The sequence below is a fragment of the Cydia strobilella genome, chromosome 25, assembly GCF_947568885.1.
Source record: "Cydia strobilella chromosome 25, ilCydStro3.1, whole genome shotgun sequence".
NCBI classification, from domain to species: Eukaryota; Metazoa; Arthropoda; class Insecta; order Lepidoptera; family Tortricidae; genus Cydia; species Cydia strobilella.
Window position 1 is genome coordinate 3,692,864 of NC_086065.1, and position 17,033 is coordinate 3,709,896.

Sequence of the window (17,033 nt, forward strand, 5' to 3'; positions counted from 1 at the left end):
GCACTTTCAAATGATACCCTATAACATGCGAAGATTATTAAATCAAATATTGATACGAGAAAGCCACAAAATTCGTCACCCGTTGACCACGAACGCTGTAAATAGATTCGAAACGTCAAATGTATTATAAATTCAATATACGCGATATAATCCGTTTTAATAGTTTTATTTCACAAAATTCGTCGTCAATTCAGGAAGAAAATTAGTAATTGCGATTGACGATTGATAATTGCCATTAGTACTTTATTTCATTAGTGGAAAGAATACAAATATGCATTTAATGCAATATATCGGTCACATTCTTGCATTATTATTCTTAATAGTATCGAAACACGCATCTATAGTAATAATTGACAGGAGTTTGTTCCTACTTAAATTCCAGTGGAGAAAAGAACTCAAAACTTCCTATATAAAAAAAGCCAAACTTCAGTAATGAAGAAATAATTTTTAAAAGTCGCCCCTCTATTTAAAGCTACCCCGTTTTATGTTATTTTGTCCCTCGCTCAGTAAAACTCTAACCGGGAGCTGATCTTCTAACATTGGTTTTTTTTATTAGCCTGATTTAGCGTCCCGCTTAGGGATGAAAATTCCGGAAAAAATCAAATGTTTTTTTGGGAATTTTACAAAATTTCGTTCTTTTAAATACGTCACACACAATGCCACTGACGAGTGATGACAGTGTCAATGCCATAAACAAACACATTAGACATGTTTAAATTCCTAATTAAGTATATCAAAAAATACATTGTTTTTTTCGAAAGACTTTTTCGAAACTTGGAAAAAACGAGCCGTTTTGAAATTTTCCCGTAATTTTCCCGGTTTTTCAACGCTAGTCCCGCTGCTAGGCAAAGGCTGCAACTTCGTTTCTTCTACTCGATCTTGTATTTTACCAATTCGGCTAGAATTCGTCCAAGTCGCCCCGCCATGTCCTTCTCAGCCTGCATGCACCTCGACTTGCACCATATATGGTGTTCCATGTTCCGTGGGTCCCACCCAATTTAACCAGAAACAACTTCCTTCCTTTAAGAATTCTAGAACTAATCAGGTCAAATCACAGCAATCCATTCCTTCATACAATCGTTAATTTTAATATGTTCATACAATTACCAACTTAATTTTACCACTCTTATAACCAAATGATATCCTTAAACCCACACTAATAAGATCTGTTTTGGTTCCTATTTAGATTTCCCAAGCGCAATATCAATTAAATAAATACAAATTTAATTCTGGGGCTCTTCAAATTGACAAGAAGTTTTACCACAATGGGATAAAGCTGGAATTGGCTTGAATTTTCATTGCTGAATGGAATGTGCACAGTTAGTGTAATTAGTATTGTGCAGTTTTTGATCGAATGTATCTTTGTATTCGATATAATTATCGTGCAACCTTATGTGACCACGTTTTTATCAGTTATCGATTGGTCGAACTTCGATTTAAGTACCTTGTGTTTCCTACTATGTATATTTCCAGTTATCAAAGATAGATATAACTCCGTAATAGATGTATACAGTCTAAGGAAAAAACGTGCCTCGAAAATCAAGAAAATTTGATTCTCTTTCAGAGGGCGCTACTAGCTTTGGCTTACTGTCGTATAGATGGCGTTGACGGTTTCGTTTGTTATTTAACAATTTTAACGCATATCAGTGAAAGAACATGGGTCAAAATCATTAAAATTATTAATGCAAATAAAAAAAATCATTTGTCCATATTTAAATACATTTTATCGTATTTTTATAAATATTTATTTTTAGTTTTAAAGTTTGTCGACAGATGGCAGTGAATTTACTGGGGTTACAAAATTTACTATGACAGTACCGCTCTACTAGTATAAGTTACTCTATGCAGTTATGCAACTGTAATAACCTGTCACAGAGTTTACAGTGGAAACACTGAGACATGAACTGTCATTCATGCCATGTAACGGAACGCATGTGTATAGCGATTATTAAACCGTAATTAATTATTAATTTACAGTTTTATTTGGCTCTAAAATATAACAACAACCTGGGGGCGCAGCATGGTTCCATTTTTATCACCTGTCACTATGCCTGTCACTTTCGCACTTATATACACACTTGTTAGAACGTTATAGGCATGGTGACAGGCGATAAAAATGCTACCGTGCTAAGCCCGCTGGTCGCTCGGTTTCATGTCTTATGTATGTAGGAGCGAGAAACTAATGTTACATTTTGTTTGTTTTCAGATATTCTAAGTTCGTCACAAGATGTCGCCTCTCAGGTTATGCGGTGTCCGACTCCACTCCGTCGGGGTGTTGGCTGTATTAATGTATATCCTAGACACATCTTTGGCTGTAAGTAACTACTTTAGTGCCTAACCAAACCAAATACCTACAAAAGGACCTCGCTAATCTGGACGGGCAAAAACCAGCCGTTGACGGATTAGTGAAGTTTACGGATTGCAAAAGTTTCACCACCGCATTACTTTTTTAGGCACCGTATTTTACCCAATGGGTAAAAACGGGACCCTATTACTAAGACTCCACTGAGCGATAGTCTGTCCGTCTGTTACCAGTTGAAATTTCTATAGATGATGTATTTCTGTTGCCGCTATAATACTAAATACTAAAAACAGAATAAAATAGGTAAATAGTTAAGTGAGGCTCCCATACATTTTCTGCCGTTTTTTTGCTTATGGTACGGAACCCTTGGTGAACGAGTCCGACTCGCACTTGGCCGGTTTTTTTATGATATAGGAGGCAAACGAGCTCGAATCGCCTGATGGTGAGCGATTAACGTCGCCTATGGACGCCCGCAACACCGGGGGAGTTGTAAGTGCGTTGCCGGCCTTTAAGATTGGAGTACGCATTTGTCAAGTAAATTGACAGATGACAGCCGCCAGTGTCAAGGACGCAGCTGTAATATCGCAGTAATGCAGCTGCGGTTGACACCCGGACGCCACCTATTGGCAAGGTGCGAGGTCGGTGAAGGGAAAAGTGGCGCTGATTGTCACCAACCCACGTAATCTTATGGAATGTCAACATTAATGGTAACGGCAGCCGTTTGAACCAATTTTACTCCATGGGCAAGATTTAACGTAGAAGTGCGTTTTCTAAAATAAATATTGAAAACCTCTTTCAAATCAGCGGTGTCAGCATGGTTGCATTTTTATCACCTGTCACTATGCCTGTCACTTTCGCACTTACATACTTGTTAGAACGTGTCAGGCATGGTGACAGGCGATAAAAATGCTACCGTGCTAAGCCCGCGGACATTCTTCAGAATCGACAGTATTCTCCATCCCATAAAAAAAAGATGTCCCAAAATGTCCATTCCATTACGTCACGTTTTAGTGTGAACAATTTTTACACGTATTGGAACGTAACATTTTCATACAATTTTTTTTGGACATTTTTAATTATCAGAATTTAATATGCTAGTGATTCTGAGTTGAAAGAACCCAAAATCACCACGATCTGTGAGAATCAGGTTTTCAATATTTATTTTCGAAAACGCACAGAAAAACCCAAAAAAGGAGGGCAGCACCAGTCGTGCACCTAGCGAATGTAGAAAAGTGCCAGCGACGATACACTAAAGAAATAAATAAATAAAATCTAAATATGTAAGAAGTACAGTCGGCAAAATACCTGTTTTTTTCAAAACCGTATCAAAATCACTATTCGTAAAATTATGCCAATTTCTGCTATAAAACGTAAATAGAGAATTTTACGCAAAACTCTGCGTAGAGGGCGTCACTAGCTCAATCACAGGGCCTACCGTGAAACACGACAATCGAAAGTTCGGTTTCTGCCTCTATCACTCTTGCAGAATATTCGATCGATAAAGAGGCAGATAACGAAATTTCGATGTTCGCGTTTCGCGGTAGGCCATCTGTAAACAAACCGCCTTAACCCTTTAATGCTCAAAATTTTTTTTCTATTATTTTCTGGTTTCAAGCACTTAAATGAGTTCTTAGGGGTAATATAAACTACAGAAAAATAAAAATAAAAATATTTTGTATATGTTCTTCTAGAAAACATATGCTAAGAATACTTGACGTTGCCCGACTTTCACCATATGACCATTTGCCACCAATGTCCAGTATTCTTGACATTGCGCATGGTTTAGAGATAATAAATAAATAACAGATTTATAGTTTTTTATATAAAAAGCTATTATTGAGCAGCATGAAAAGAGTAGAAACAATTTCTTTTTGCTACTGCATAATCTCAATTTGCATTTTTCGTGTATCCTTTTTGCAATACCTACATCTTCCGTATGAGGTGTACACTGGCAAGTGTCGTGTATTATTACCTATACTGAACTACAGGTAGAGGTCTTGGAACTACTGTTGCTTTTCTGACAGGTACAATCGCATTGGACGGCCCAGCCCTGTTTTTGTAGCAGCTCCAATGGTAGTTGTACTTTAGTGGCATAGTCTTTTCAGTAGCTCCTACTTGTCGCCGATACAACAACCAGACATTATTTACATATAGGTCCAGGACCTGAGAAAACATAGCCGTATACTAGCGCTTGGTTTGTGTTTGTGACCGATATAGGGCCACCAACATATCAGCTAAATCAACACCTACTCCCATATGAGCGTTGTATACTGTTTTACGGTCTGGGGGTAGTCTACGTTGACTCGGGCTTTTTCGCCTTTTGAGTATCGTCGTATGTAGTCCCACTCGCAGCCTTATGGCTTGTTCTACGAAAATCTGGAAATCCAAAACTGGAAACCTCATTCGCCAATTCCACGATGGTATGAATGCACAGGTTCAACATGAAAACGAACTGTGTAAGGAGATCCAGGTTACAGGCGAAGTGACGCAGGGATGTGTCATGGGACCTAAATACACTCTTTGCCATATACTTCTCAGTGGTGATGAGAGACGCTTTAAAGTGTTGTAGCAACCAAATGTGAGGACTGAGAAAGGTGTCTTTGACATATCAAGGTTTAGGGCGAAGTCTAAAGTGCGATGAGTCTCTATATTAGAGATACTATACGCTGACGACGTATGCCTTATGTCTGACAGTATGGCGCATCTCCAAAGCTACGTGGACGCATTAAACCGCTCTTGGCAACAATTCGGCCTGGTAATAAGTGCTTCCTAGACGCAAATCCTAAAACAACTACCCCGGGGAGTTGAATCTGATTCAACACCGCTGAATCTAGATGGGAAACCACTAGATGATGACACTGGCTTCAGAAATACGGCGCTGCCAATTTCGGGCGACTAACTGATCGTGTGTATATCCCATGATATCAAACTCCCACCTAACCCTAATAATCCCAGTCGGCCTGTATGGCGCAGACATTATGGTGCCTGTAAAAGCCAGATATCAAAAGACTAGACACGTACCACCTAAGATGCCTAAGATCTATACTTAGGATTTAATGGCAGGTGCCATACTACGAGGTCCTGCATCGTTCCCGGGATGTACGGCATGGAGACACTATTCATGCAGCGTCAGGTCAGGTGGTATGGGCATGTTCTCCGAATGGACGATCGCCGCTTGCCTAAACCTATATTCTACTCAGAATTAGCAGAAGGTAAGCGGAAGCACGGTGGTCAGTACCTCCGATTATAAGGATGTGCAATTGTGCAAACGTCACCTAAACGCGTGTGCTATCGATCCTGCACGTTGGGTTGGGAGGAGCTTGCTGCGAAACGGCCATTTTGGCGGCCTACCACCTTTGAATCCATCAAGCCGTGTATGTTGCTTCTTCTCTCATATTAACTTATCTTCGCAATGTTAAAATTACTTAACAGCCCAACAAGAATGTACTTTATTAATAGCGGCGCAGTGCTAAGAATGCTTAACATGCGTTACACTAAGTACATTTCTAAGAATCTCGCGAAGCTAAGCATTCTTAACACGCATAATGGTAACCCAGTCCTGTCTTAGTTAAGTTTCCATTTCGTTAGAAAAACATAAAAACATAAAGCACATACCCTCAATAACGCGTTGTAATAGTATTTCAATAGACATTATAGGTATAAATATTTTTAAATATTTTATAATTATCTTACGTCCTACGGTCGATTGCTGTCGCAGCACAATCTTGCCACTAACTGTCAAAATACGTGTGCATTGGTAATGACTTCAGTCGTCAAAGATGCGTTAGGTTTCAAACTATCATTTTATTAAAAAAAGTACTGGGTTTAAGTGAAAATTACGTTGCAATATTTTTTTGATTCTGGTGTAAAGTATTCTTATCATTGCGAATTAAAGGGTTAATACAGTCGAAAGCAAAAATATCGATCCAGAGAAACGGCTCAAAAATATGTGAACACGCCTTTATTGTCTAAGGTGTAAGAGCGTACACATATTTTTGAAACTTTAGGATTGTATATATATTTATGCCCTTGACTGTACATCAACGTCAAACTGAAAACTTAAGGTACAGTATGTAATGTATAAGATACTATAAGACTTCCGGTTCGAACGCCATCTTGATAGTAGCCTCGTGATTAATTCCTTTGTTTTTTGCTCATTAATATTGTTTAAAGTGTAATATCGATAGCTTTATTATACAATAATCTAATGTGGTAGTGTGCAGTGAATGGAGAATTAATCTCAAAGCGTGTTTAACCACCATTTTGGAGTAAACGGCCGGTAGTCCACGTGCTTCTCGTAAAATCCAGCTATTGGTTTTACGAGACAACTACAACAACCACCGAACAGCGTCGTGCTCTAAGAGCATTTATTTTGTTCCTACCCTTTTACGTGACATTGGCTACGGGCAACACCGCCCTCAAGTCCATCAAGAAAAGAAGATACTATATGGTTTTCGATAGGTTCTAGTGCTGCACTCTGGCGGCAGACTTTTGCAGTAATACTCCCTATTACGATCGCAATTACTTATCCTAGATTCTAATCATAACACTAGGATAACAAGTCATCTTAATAAAGGTTTAATTATCCATTTGAATAATCCGATTCTCTCATTATCTGATAATTATCTGGGTATGATTATAGGTAAATTGCTGATAGATGTGGGAAACGATTGTCTACGGTAATTTTTAGTTTTTTCGAGTAGGTTTATAAATCATGTCATGGGCATTGCGTTAATTAATTTTACTCTTTGTTTTATTTGTTGTTTATATGAACTATCATATTAACAACAAAATACCAGTCATAATACCATTTCATTGCATTAGGTAATACCGTAGAGTAACTTATACTAGAGCGGTACTGTCATAGTAAATTTTGTAACCCCAGTGAATTCACTGCCATCTGTGGACACACTTTAAAACTAAAAATAAATATTTATAAAAATACGATAAAATGTATTTAAATATGGATAAATGATTTTTTTTATTTGCATTAATTATTTTTATGATTTTGACCCATATTCTTTCACTGATATGCGTTAAAATTGTTAAATAAGAAAAGAAACCGTCAACGCCATCTATACGACAGTAGGCCAAAGCTAGTGGCGCCCTCTGATCGAGAATCAAATTTTCTTGATTTTCGAGGCACGTTTTTTCCTTAGACTGTATCCATCTATAATACTAACCTTATGCTATGAAATGGTATTCGACTACGATTTTGGTTTCATTTAAAATCTTGATACACCGCTGTAATATGCTGTTATTCTTTGATAATATTTTAGAAAATGAACGCTATGAAGTGTTTTTTTTTCATACGATATATAAAAATATTATAAGAAAAAAAAAGTTTTATAAATACCTATGAACAATTTTCGGTGCGTCACGTACATATAAATAATAAATAATAAATAAATATTATAGGACATTCTTACACAGATTGACTAAGTCCGACAGTAAGCTCAAGAAGGCTTGTGTTGTGGGTACTTAGACAACGATATATATAATATACAAATACATAAATACATAGAAAACACCCAAGACTCAGGAACAAATATCTGTGCTCATCACACAAATAAATGCCCTTACCGGGATTCGAACCCAGGACCATCGGCTTCACAGGCAGGGTCACTACCCACTAGGCCAGACCGGTCGTCATATACATCGAAAATAATTGGATATGAAAACGTGAGGTTAGAAAGAACAATCTGGGACGTTTATGGTGTTCCGTACCTCAAAATCAAAACACTGAGACCCTGAATGATCAGTTTGTTATCCTTTTGTTTTTCTGTTTCACGATGACAATAATGATGCGTCACGAAAAGTTTTTCTACAGAGTTTCTAATTCACATCATTCATCTTCCGCACGTTATCCCGTCTTTTTGCCACGGCTCATGGGAGCCTGAGGTCCGTTTGGCAGTTTCTAATACACATGTTTAATAAAATTATTTATTTATTTCAACAGCAAGACGATCAAGGTTTCGTCCAAAACGAAGACTATCCGTCCGGTGTGTACAACGAAGTGCCCAAAAACTTGCTTTTTACGTGTGACGACAAGCTGCCCGGGTACTACGCGGATCCGCAAACTAATTGTCAGGTAACTGGACAAAATTAAGGCCTGATTCTTTTATCAAAGCAAAACCTACGAACTGTTGAATTTAAACTATCGTTAGTCGTACGAATATTAAGTACTAACGCCCCTTTCTCACCACTCGTCTTGCTTTCTGCCGACTCTAACGTCTTGCCGCCCTAGGCACGGGCCTACTCAGCCTTAGGGCAAATCTGGTGTATGAGCAATTGAGCACTGCGAACTTTCGGTGTCATGAAGTAGAAACATAGCGCCTGAAAGTTTCTTAATAGCAATGATTATGATGTTTAGAATTGTTTTTGCTATTCAGTTTTATGAGGCGCTCTATGAGATCGTAAACTATACCTATTAGTTTTGTATATTTGCTGCTATTGGTAATGTCCAATGTGCATGGGGGAACATCATTCGAGCAAACTCACATTAGATTGTTTGTGTAAGAAAAGAAAGATAAATTTGACAACCAAAGCTTTTTCTGGGTCAAAATAAATTAGTTTCTATCCAAAAAGGGATTTCTGTTAATCCACATTTGTGGTATTTTCTATAAAAAGGGACCTTTTGTCGATGGCGCTTACGCCATTATAAACGATGCTCCGATATAAATACAATTCCGCGCGAGCGCGCGACGCTGTGCGGCGTAAGCGTCATCGACAATAAGGTCCCTTTTCATAGAAAATGCCCCATTTATGTTATTTTCAGGTCTGGCATTGGTGCGTGCCAAGCATCGGTGGCAATATACAATACTCGTTCTTATGCGCGCCTGGCACCGTGTTCAACCAGCGGCTAAGGGTGTGCGATTGGGATTACAAGGTAACGTGATTTGTGAACATACCCTGGTGTGACGTTTAAAAAGTGCGAGAACAAATGAAACTTAGGTAAATTCGATATCGATAAAATTATGACGTAAGACAGCACCGTTATGTTCTTATTAAATATTGTAATTGCTTTTACAATAAAATCAACTGAATTGTTATTTGATGTTATTTTAATTATATGTAGAATGACTTGAGCCTTAAGTGCGACATAAAATAGTAGAAATTAAATAAAATGGAACTAAAATATTTCCATACTAAATTGTTGCCAAGTTTAAGCATTTTACGTCAAAAATATGACAAAATACATAGGAAGTGGAGCCCTCAATAATTTTCTACAATTTCTTGTCGGACTATATGTCAGATATGAGTTACAAGAATGGTACATGGTTTGCGAATACATAGATAATTTAAAGAACTAACGCTCTTAAGAGGGCACCGACCGTCCAGTGGCGCCCTCAGACCGAAAGTTGGGGAATCAGTAGGACTACAACTAATCACTGATAGATTATACAGAAATAGATTGGTTTATTAGAAAACACAAAATATGCACGGTACTTACAAAATATACTTACATCCACAACAGGTTTCTTCAATTGCCTACTGTATGTAGGGTACTACATACTATTAAAAGATGTTCCCGGTCCCATATTGGGATACCCTCCTCCAATTGAGGGGGGATTTAAATCTTCTCGGGGCAGAGGTGTAGGATTAGCACCGGCGTAGCTTTATTTGACGTTCAGATGCGCATGATAATATGCCTACTTGAATAATCTTCTTCTTCTCAGTCGGATACTCTTGTCAGAGCAGGCGTGGTCATTGAGGACGTTGTACGGCTTTTTTCGTAGTTTCCCGCCATGCTCCTCTATTTACTGCATTCCGCACGCACAGATTTAAAGGCGACCTGGCGAGAGCTTTGACTTGGTCGGTCCATCGCATTGAGGGCCGCAATCTGGGTCTTGTGCCATCCACTCTGCCCTGCCCGCGCAGCATGGTTTCCCCTATCACTAAGTCCGTCACTTTCGCACTCACATACTTGTTAGAACGTGACAGGCATGGTGATAAGCGTACCGTGCTACGACTCCTGGACAACAAGCCTCTCCATGGCGTCGTCTTCCTTGCGCGTAACGTGAATAATAAAATCATTTTTTTTTTAAGATGCAGATACGTCTGCGAGCGATACTCCAAATTTTATAGTGAAGTTTATTGAATAATAAACTTCACTTGAATAATAAACTCTTTATTTTTATTATTTTAACACAACAAATTATCATTTTTCAGACGGATTGCCCGAACTCTGAGAGTTACTACGGCATCAACGAGGATCTGTACAAGGACGACACTGGGAACTTCATTAACGGGAAAAAGTAGATAAATATGTTTTAAGGGCGTCCGCTAACTGTAGACCGAGCACATGATTGGCGCGAGATAGACTACCCGTCTTTTACTAATTGTATGAATTAAAGGGGGACGCGTAGTCGTCGCGGCGAGATACTCTCGCGCCAATCATGTACTCGTACTAGCCCGGTTGGTGCGGGTGCACGGAGCGGGCGCTCACGCGGGTGCCATTGTAGGTAAAATTCGTCGCTCGCGTCCACGCCAGAGGGGCTAACGCGAAAACCGAAATTGCGGGTATCGTTCTTTTTTACTCCAATGAAGGCGTAATTAGAGAGATAAAGACAGATGCCCGCAATTTCCGAACTTCGATTTTCGCGGTTAGCGTTGCTCATACTATTTTTCGTTAGCCCGACCCGATCACCCGCTTCGTGCAACCCCGCCAGCTATCACGTCCTAAACTAATATCTCTTCATTATTTGGGTTATTTCCAATTTTCCTGTGCAAAACTTTTTTTTCACAAATTTCATTTGACATTAAAAACGTCAGGATTTTGATTGTATTAAAAATTTACTGTCCGGTGTGTCACACATGTAAGAAGTTAATGCAAAAAATGTGACGATTTGGAATAAAAATTAGTTGGAACTGTTTTTTGCCCGGGTCGAAGGATTATTATGTTAAAATGTAAAATAATATCAGTACCTACTTACTTATACCTACACTGTATCTATTACCCCCTTATTCATAAAACTTTTCGGGCCTGATTTAGTTAAATTATGTTTCCCTTTCGTACAAATACATAAGTCAAAATGACAGATAAAGACAAACGATTCACAGCTAATTCAGAAATTTATTTGAAATAGACCTACTATACCATCAACTGTATATGTTGGTATATGTTAATGTCATAAAAATCAATTTTACAGCATTTGTATGTTAGTGGGTAATCTTTATTAATGTGATTACAATTCAAAAATATATCATGTAACAAAAGATAAATAATTGTACAAAAAATATATCATGGTACCAAAATGTATGAAGCTACCTACTTTAAAGGGGCCCACTGATTACCAGTCCGCCGTACGTTATCGGCTTGTCAGTTGTTCGGAACTGTCAAATTTTTGTTCTTAACTGACAGGCTGATATCGTCCGGTGGACTGATAATCAGTGGGCCCCTTGAGTGTGACGTTAATATTAAATAGTTTTTTACCAGAAAGTTACCACGAATCGAAACTATCGAATTTATAGAAATAAAATAACATTTATTTTTTACTTTTTAAAAGCAAACGAGTAATTGTACATAACTATGTAAAAATATTTAGTGATTTTTAACAGAACCATTTTATACCAATAATTTTAAAATACAGAATTTCCATAGGAGATCGGTCTATAAAAAAAACAAACATGCGAAAATACATAAAATAAAAGAATATTTCGCTGAGTATTGGCAATGAAAAATTATGCTATGAAATATGAAACTTTAACAGGTTTTGCCTAAACTTATTTATTACGGTGTTTAAAGTTTCTAAAAATATAAAGTATCTGATTTGACATAATATATTAATCCGATCTCTAATCAAAGTATAAAATTGAACGGTTTGTCTCCTTTGACGCATAGTTTTCCAAATAGTCATATTATTATGTATTGCTATTATTTTAGCTTAGTAACAAGTTAGATATTAATAACTATTTACTTTCAGATTATGAATTAAAATATACATAAAATATTGTATAAGTATGTTACTGCATACTTTCGCTACTTTCAAACACTATCTTATCTGACATCCATTAATTCAATTTACTACTATTAATTTATAGCTGATCAAGCAAATCTTATCAGTAGAAAAAGGCGGCAAATTAAAAAAAACCGGCCAAGTGCGAGTCGGACTCGCGCACCGAGGGTTCCGTATTTAGTATTTATTGTTATAGCGGCAACAGAAATACATCATCTGTGAAAATTTCAACTGTCTAGCTATCACGGTTCATGAGATACAGCCTGGTCACAGACGGACAGACAGACGGACAGCGGAGTCTTAGTAATAGGGTCCCGTTTTTACCCTTTGGGTACGGAACCCTAAAAATGAAGGCGCGAAGGAATATCGTATGGTCCCATAGAAAAATTTATTTTCGCGTCTTTTTCTACTGACAAGATTTGCTTGACCAACTATATCTTTTAACACTTCGATCTAATCTTACATTAATACATGTTAATATCTAGAACTTGATCTAACACAACAAAACAAACTAATTTTTAAGATCAAGGTTTTTATGTATTAAAAGAAAAATGGAAAAAAATCACTGCTTCGGGCAAGACTCAAACTTGCGATTTAACCAAACACCGATCGCTCTTAACCAACTGAGCTACCGAAGCATACCCGAGGGCCTACCGCGAACCACGTTCGACGTGTTGCCTCTCTGTCGCACTTGTAAATTCGTACGTAAGTGTGACAGGGAGCCAACACGTCGAACGTGGTTCGCGGTAGACCCTCTGAAGCCATTTGTCTCCATTTTTCCTTTGATATAAAACTCTAACAACTAAGTCTTGATAACGCATACCCAGCCAAGCCCATTTCGTAGAAAAAGTTAGCCAATTCGATAAATTCAGGCACGTTGTGTCGAACCTCCCATACAAATTATCAAAGTCTTTTTCTATTGACAAAATTGGTTTGCCAGAGTATTTATTATGTATATATTCCGCTTTTATATATTTACTAACATATTAACCAATTTCAGGGGCAATTCTTACAATAACAACTATGACAGACGGAGATTTTCAGCAAGACGAAAACGACATGACTACATGCTGCAAAATTTGATGAGAAAGAGGCATTAATTATTAACAAATTATATTAAATACAGAAAAACTACAAATTTACAGACTTGAGACTAGTTTTACGGCGCAATTCGGGAAATGAATTAGATATTCACTAGATACGAAATATCGCACAGCACCGGAAATTATTGCGGCGCTATGCGACGTAAGCGCCTTACAATATTAATTAGAGCGGCGTTAATAAAAGGCTTAGCGCCAACCGCCATAAGGTACCTTTACCGTGGGCCGTCACATATCTTTACTATTTCATATCTAGTGAATCTCTAATTCATTTCCCGAATCGCGCCGTTTGTTGGTTTTGATATATGTCAAAAATTGTTACTTGTTAATTATTATTCAAAAAAATGTTTTTCTTTTAATTAACAAGTTACGAGTGCAAAAACTTTTATTATATGCATCATAGAGTTAGTGAACTATTATTTTATGGTACTGGGTGCGTAGCCAACATGCCAATAGTTTACGCTCCGTAGCGAACGAAACGCAACTGTCACTGTCGCACCAATACAAAGCGTTTCGTTGTCGTAGCGCAAGCTTTTGTCACCTTGGCTAGGTACCTTAAGGGCTTAGAGAAGAAAGAAAACTCCATTCGAAACTTAAAATAATGTATGGAAAAAGTCACGCAACTTTCCGTAGCATCAGTCAGCCATCCCGATACATCTTTTTGTTTGGCGTTAGTCGATGGACGACGATAGTCATTTTTTTGCCAGGCCCAATGCATGTTCTTTAGGAGTACTTTTATTAGAGTTTCCTTACTGAGAATGTTTTTTTATACACGGTGTTTCCTGTATCAGCAGCAATAAATTGAACTGGGGGCTGTGCGCCTCAAACCGACCAACATTTGTTCAGCAACTTAGACTTTTTAGATTTTACCTGTTTCATACTAATTAAATATTATTTTTAATGTACGCTGCCATCTGTGTGTTTGACGTTGCTCGTCATCCTTTAAACATAACATATTTTGCAATACATTGCGTCTTAGAATAAACTTTAAAGTGTAATGAAAATCAAAACGCAATTTATTTTTAAAAGTTGCTGAACTAATGTTGGTCGGTTTGAGGAGTACAGCCTACAGCTTAATTTAATGCTATGCTCCTGTTACAGGAAACGCCCGGTATAGATAATATTTTTTTAAATATCCTATTTAAACCTTTACCTATCAGAGTATTTTTTTATGTGCATGATGCGCTTAAATTTTAATTAAATTAAAATTAAAATTTAATTACAAGAAGTTAGTTTTGAGTCAAAAAGTGTGATGAACCACACTAAACCTAGACATTGCGGTGTAGACATATAGCAAAACCATCAAAAAGACGCTAATTGTCAGCGAAAAATCAAAAGACATGACAATTACATACGTGTGCAAAGTACCATCTTAAATTTTAAATGGGGTTGGTTGAAGTATTGAGCAGATGGCGCCAGCATAGCTTGCCCTGTCAATCCCTAGAATTGTATCAATTTTTTTATGGAAGTTTATGCCCTGGATGCCAGCACTTTAAGCCAAAACTCATAAAAGGGGCAAGCTATGATGGCGCCATCTATACAAACCTTTGACAGTTGCCAACCCCATTGTAGTAGTAATAACTGTAAATAGAAAAACCAAGAAGAGATAACTTTTTCTTACAATCTAATTCAAATATAAGAGTTTGAGCTGAAGGATGGTAAAATAAAACGTACCACCATTGTGGGCTTTTGTAGTTTTTCCCAAAATTCTTTTTTTTATAAAATCATTAGTTACACAAAGAAAAGTCTTCAACGATTTTGATATCATACGCAGTGCAAGTATTTTTTATAAGTCATAATACTCATAATTTCATAGAAGTTTGACGTTTAAAATTACACCTGCGGGCTAAGCACGGTCGCATTTTTATTCGCCTGTCACCATGCTTGTCACGTTCTAACAAGTATCAAAGATAGATATAACTCCGTAATAGATGGATACAGTCTAAGGAAAAAACGTGCCTCGAAAATCAAGAAAATTTGATTCTCGTTCAGAGGGCACTACTAGTTTTGGCCTACAGTCGTATAGATGGCGTTGACGGTTTCGTTTGTTATTTAACAATTTTAACGCACATCAGTGAAAGAACATGGGTCAAAATCATAAAAATAATTAATGCAAATAAAAAAAACATTTATCTATATTTAAATACATTCTATCGTATTTTTATAAATCTTCATTTTTAGTTTTAAAGTGTGTCGACAGATGGCAGTGAATTTACTGGGGTTACAAAATTTACTATGACAGTATCGCTCTAGTATAAGTTACTCTATGCAAGTATGTAAGTGCGAAAGTGACGGGCCTAAGTGACAGGCGATAAAAATGCAACCATGTTGCCACCGCTGCACTGCGTGTGCTATCATTATCAACATCGCTGCAGACTTATCTTGGTCTAACTCTAGTTGATATTGTTATAAACTATAAATTAACTGACTGATAAAAGAAAATGCCATATTTCTTCTTGTTCCGAAACGTCACGCCATTTTAGCAATATTTGTGTGACGCAATGGATTTTTATTGCTTGAAAATTATAACGATTTTCAACCTATAGGTAAAACAAATTTATTTTTGACTATGTAATTATGTATACAGGCTGAATTCTTTTTTACCAGCCATACTCTGCAGATTGAATTTAAAGATCATACTGAACAACTTTTATTATGGGAAAAAAATTGGCTGATATACACATTCGGACTGATGTGATGCCGCTGATTTCTATAGGACAGTCACAATTTTTTTCACGATTTCAGCATTGGTCACATAATAAAAGTTGTTCAGTATGACCTATAAAATCACTACGCAGAGTATGGCTGGTGGTTAAAATTTAATCCTGTATTTAAACCAATTTTTTTGGGATTGGTTTTGACAGTCTGTTTTGAATTTTTTTGAACATAATGTAAAATACTTTATGAATTTAATGTATAAGCCATTATTCTAAGCCATACCTTGCCTTTTCTACCTGTATTCTTAATATTTTTAATGTAAATAAGACTTCATTTGTACTTAGAAAATAAATGGTAATTTAATAAATTCAGATCTTTTTTCCTTCCTTCAATAAAAAAGCGTACCTATCTTAAATACCAGCAACACACTTGCAACCGCTCTGGTGTTGCAGGTCTCCATGGGCGACGGTAATCGCTTACTATCAGGTGAGTTGTCGACTAGTATGCCTCCTATATCATAAAAAAGATAAAAAAGACTTCTACAAGTAATTAAAACAAAATAAGTATAATAATTTCGGCACAAAATAATTGACTAATTTTGATACAAAATAATTGAATAAATTACCATAAAAATGTATGGAAACCCAGAAAACTTAGAAAGTAGCTTTTTTTTATTCTATTTCGTTATAGGGTGTTTATTTAGTCATCATCATCATCATCATCATCATCATCATGTCAGCCGATAGACGTCCACTGCTGGACATAGGCCGCCCCCAAGGCTCGCCACTCCGACCGATCCTGTGCCGCTCGCAACCACCGAATTCCCGCGACCTTCACCAGGTCGTCGCTCCATCTCGTTGGAGGCCTACCGGCAGTTCGTCTTCCGGTACGATTTAGTCACCTGCACTAATTTACGGGGTGAATCTGAAGGTCACACTGAGCAACTTGTACTACGGGACCAACCCCGAAATCGCAAAAAAATGCTGTTTTATACATTTTGGCTGTCTGGAACAT

At 37.3% G+C, this 17,033-nt stretch overlaps 1 protein-coding gene across 1 annotated transcript; it reads left to right on the forward strand.

Moving 5' to 3' along the window:
* Positions 1 to 2,206: 2,206 nt before the first annotated feature.
* On the forward strand, positions 2,207 to 10,962 carry LOC134752695 (U-scoloptoxin(01)-Cw1a-like). The gene is made up of 4 exons (XM_063688375.1): positions 2,207 to 2,314; positions 8,262 to 8,393; positions 9,081 to 9,191; positions 10,475 to 10,962. The coding sequence occupies exons 1-4, from the start codon at positions 2,228 to 2,230 to the stop codon at positions 10,562 to 10,564; spliced, it is 420 nt and encodes a 139-aa protein (XP_063544445.1). The 5' UTR covers positions 2,207 to 2,227; the 3' UTR covers positions 10,565 to 10,962.
* Positions 10,963 to 17,033: the final 6,071 nt, after the last annotated feature.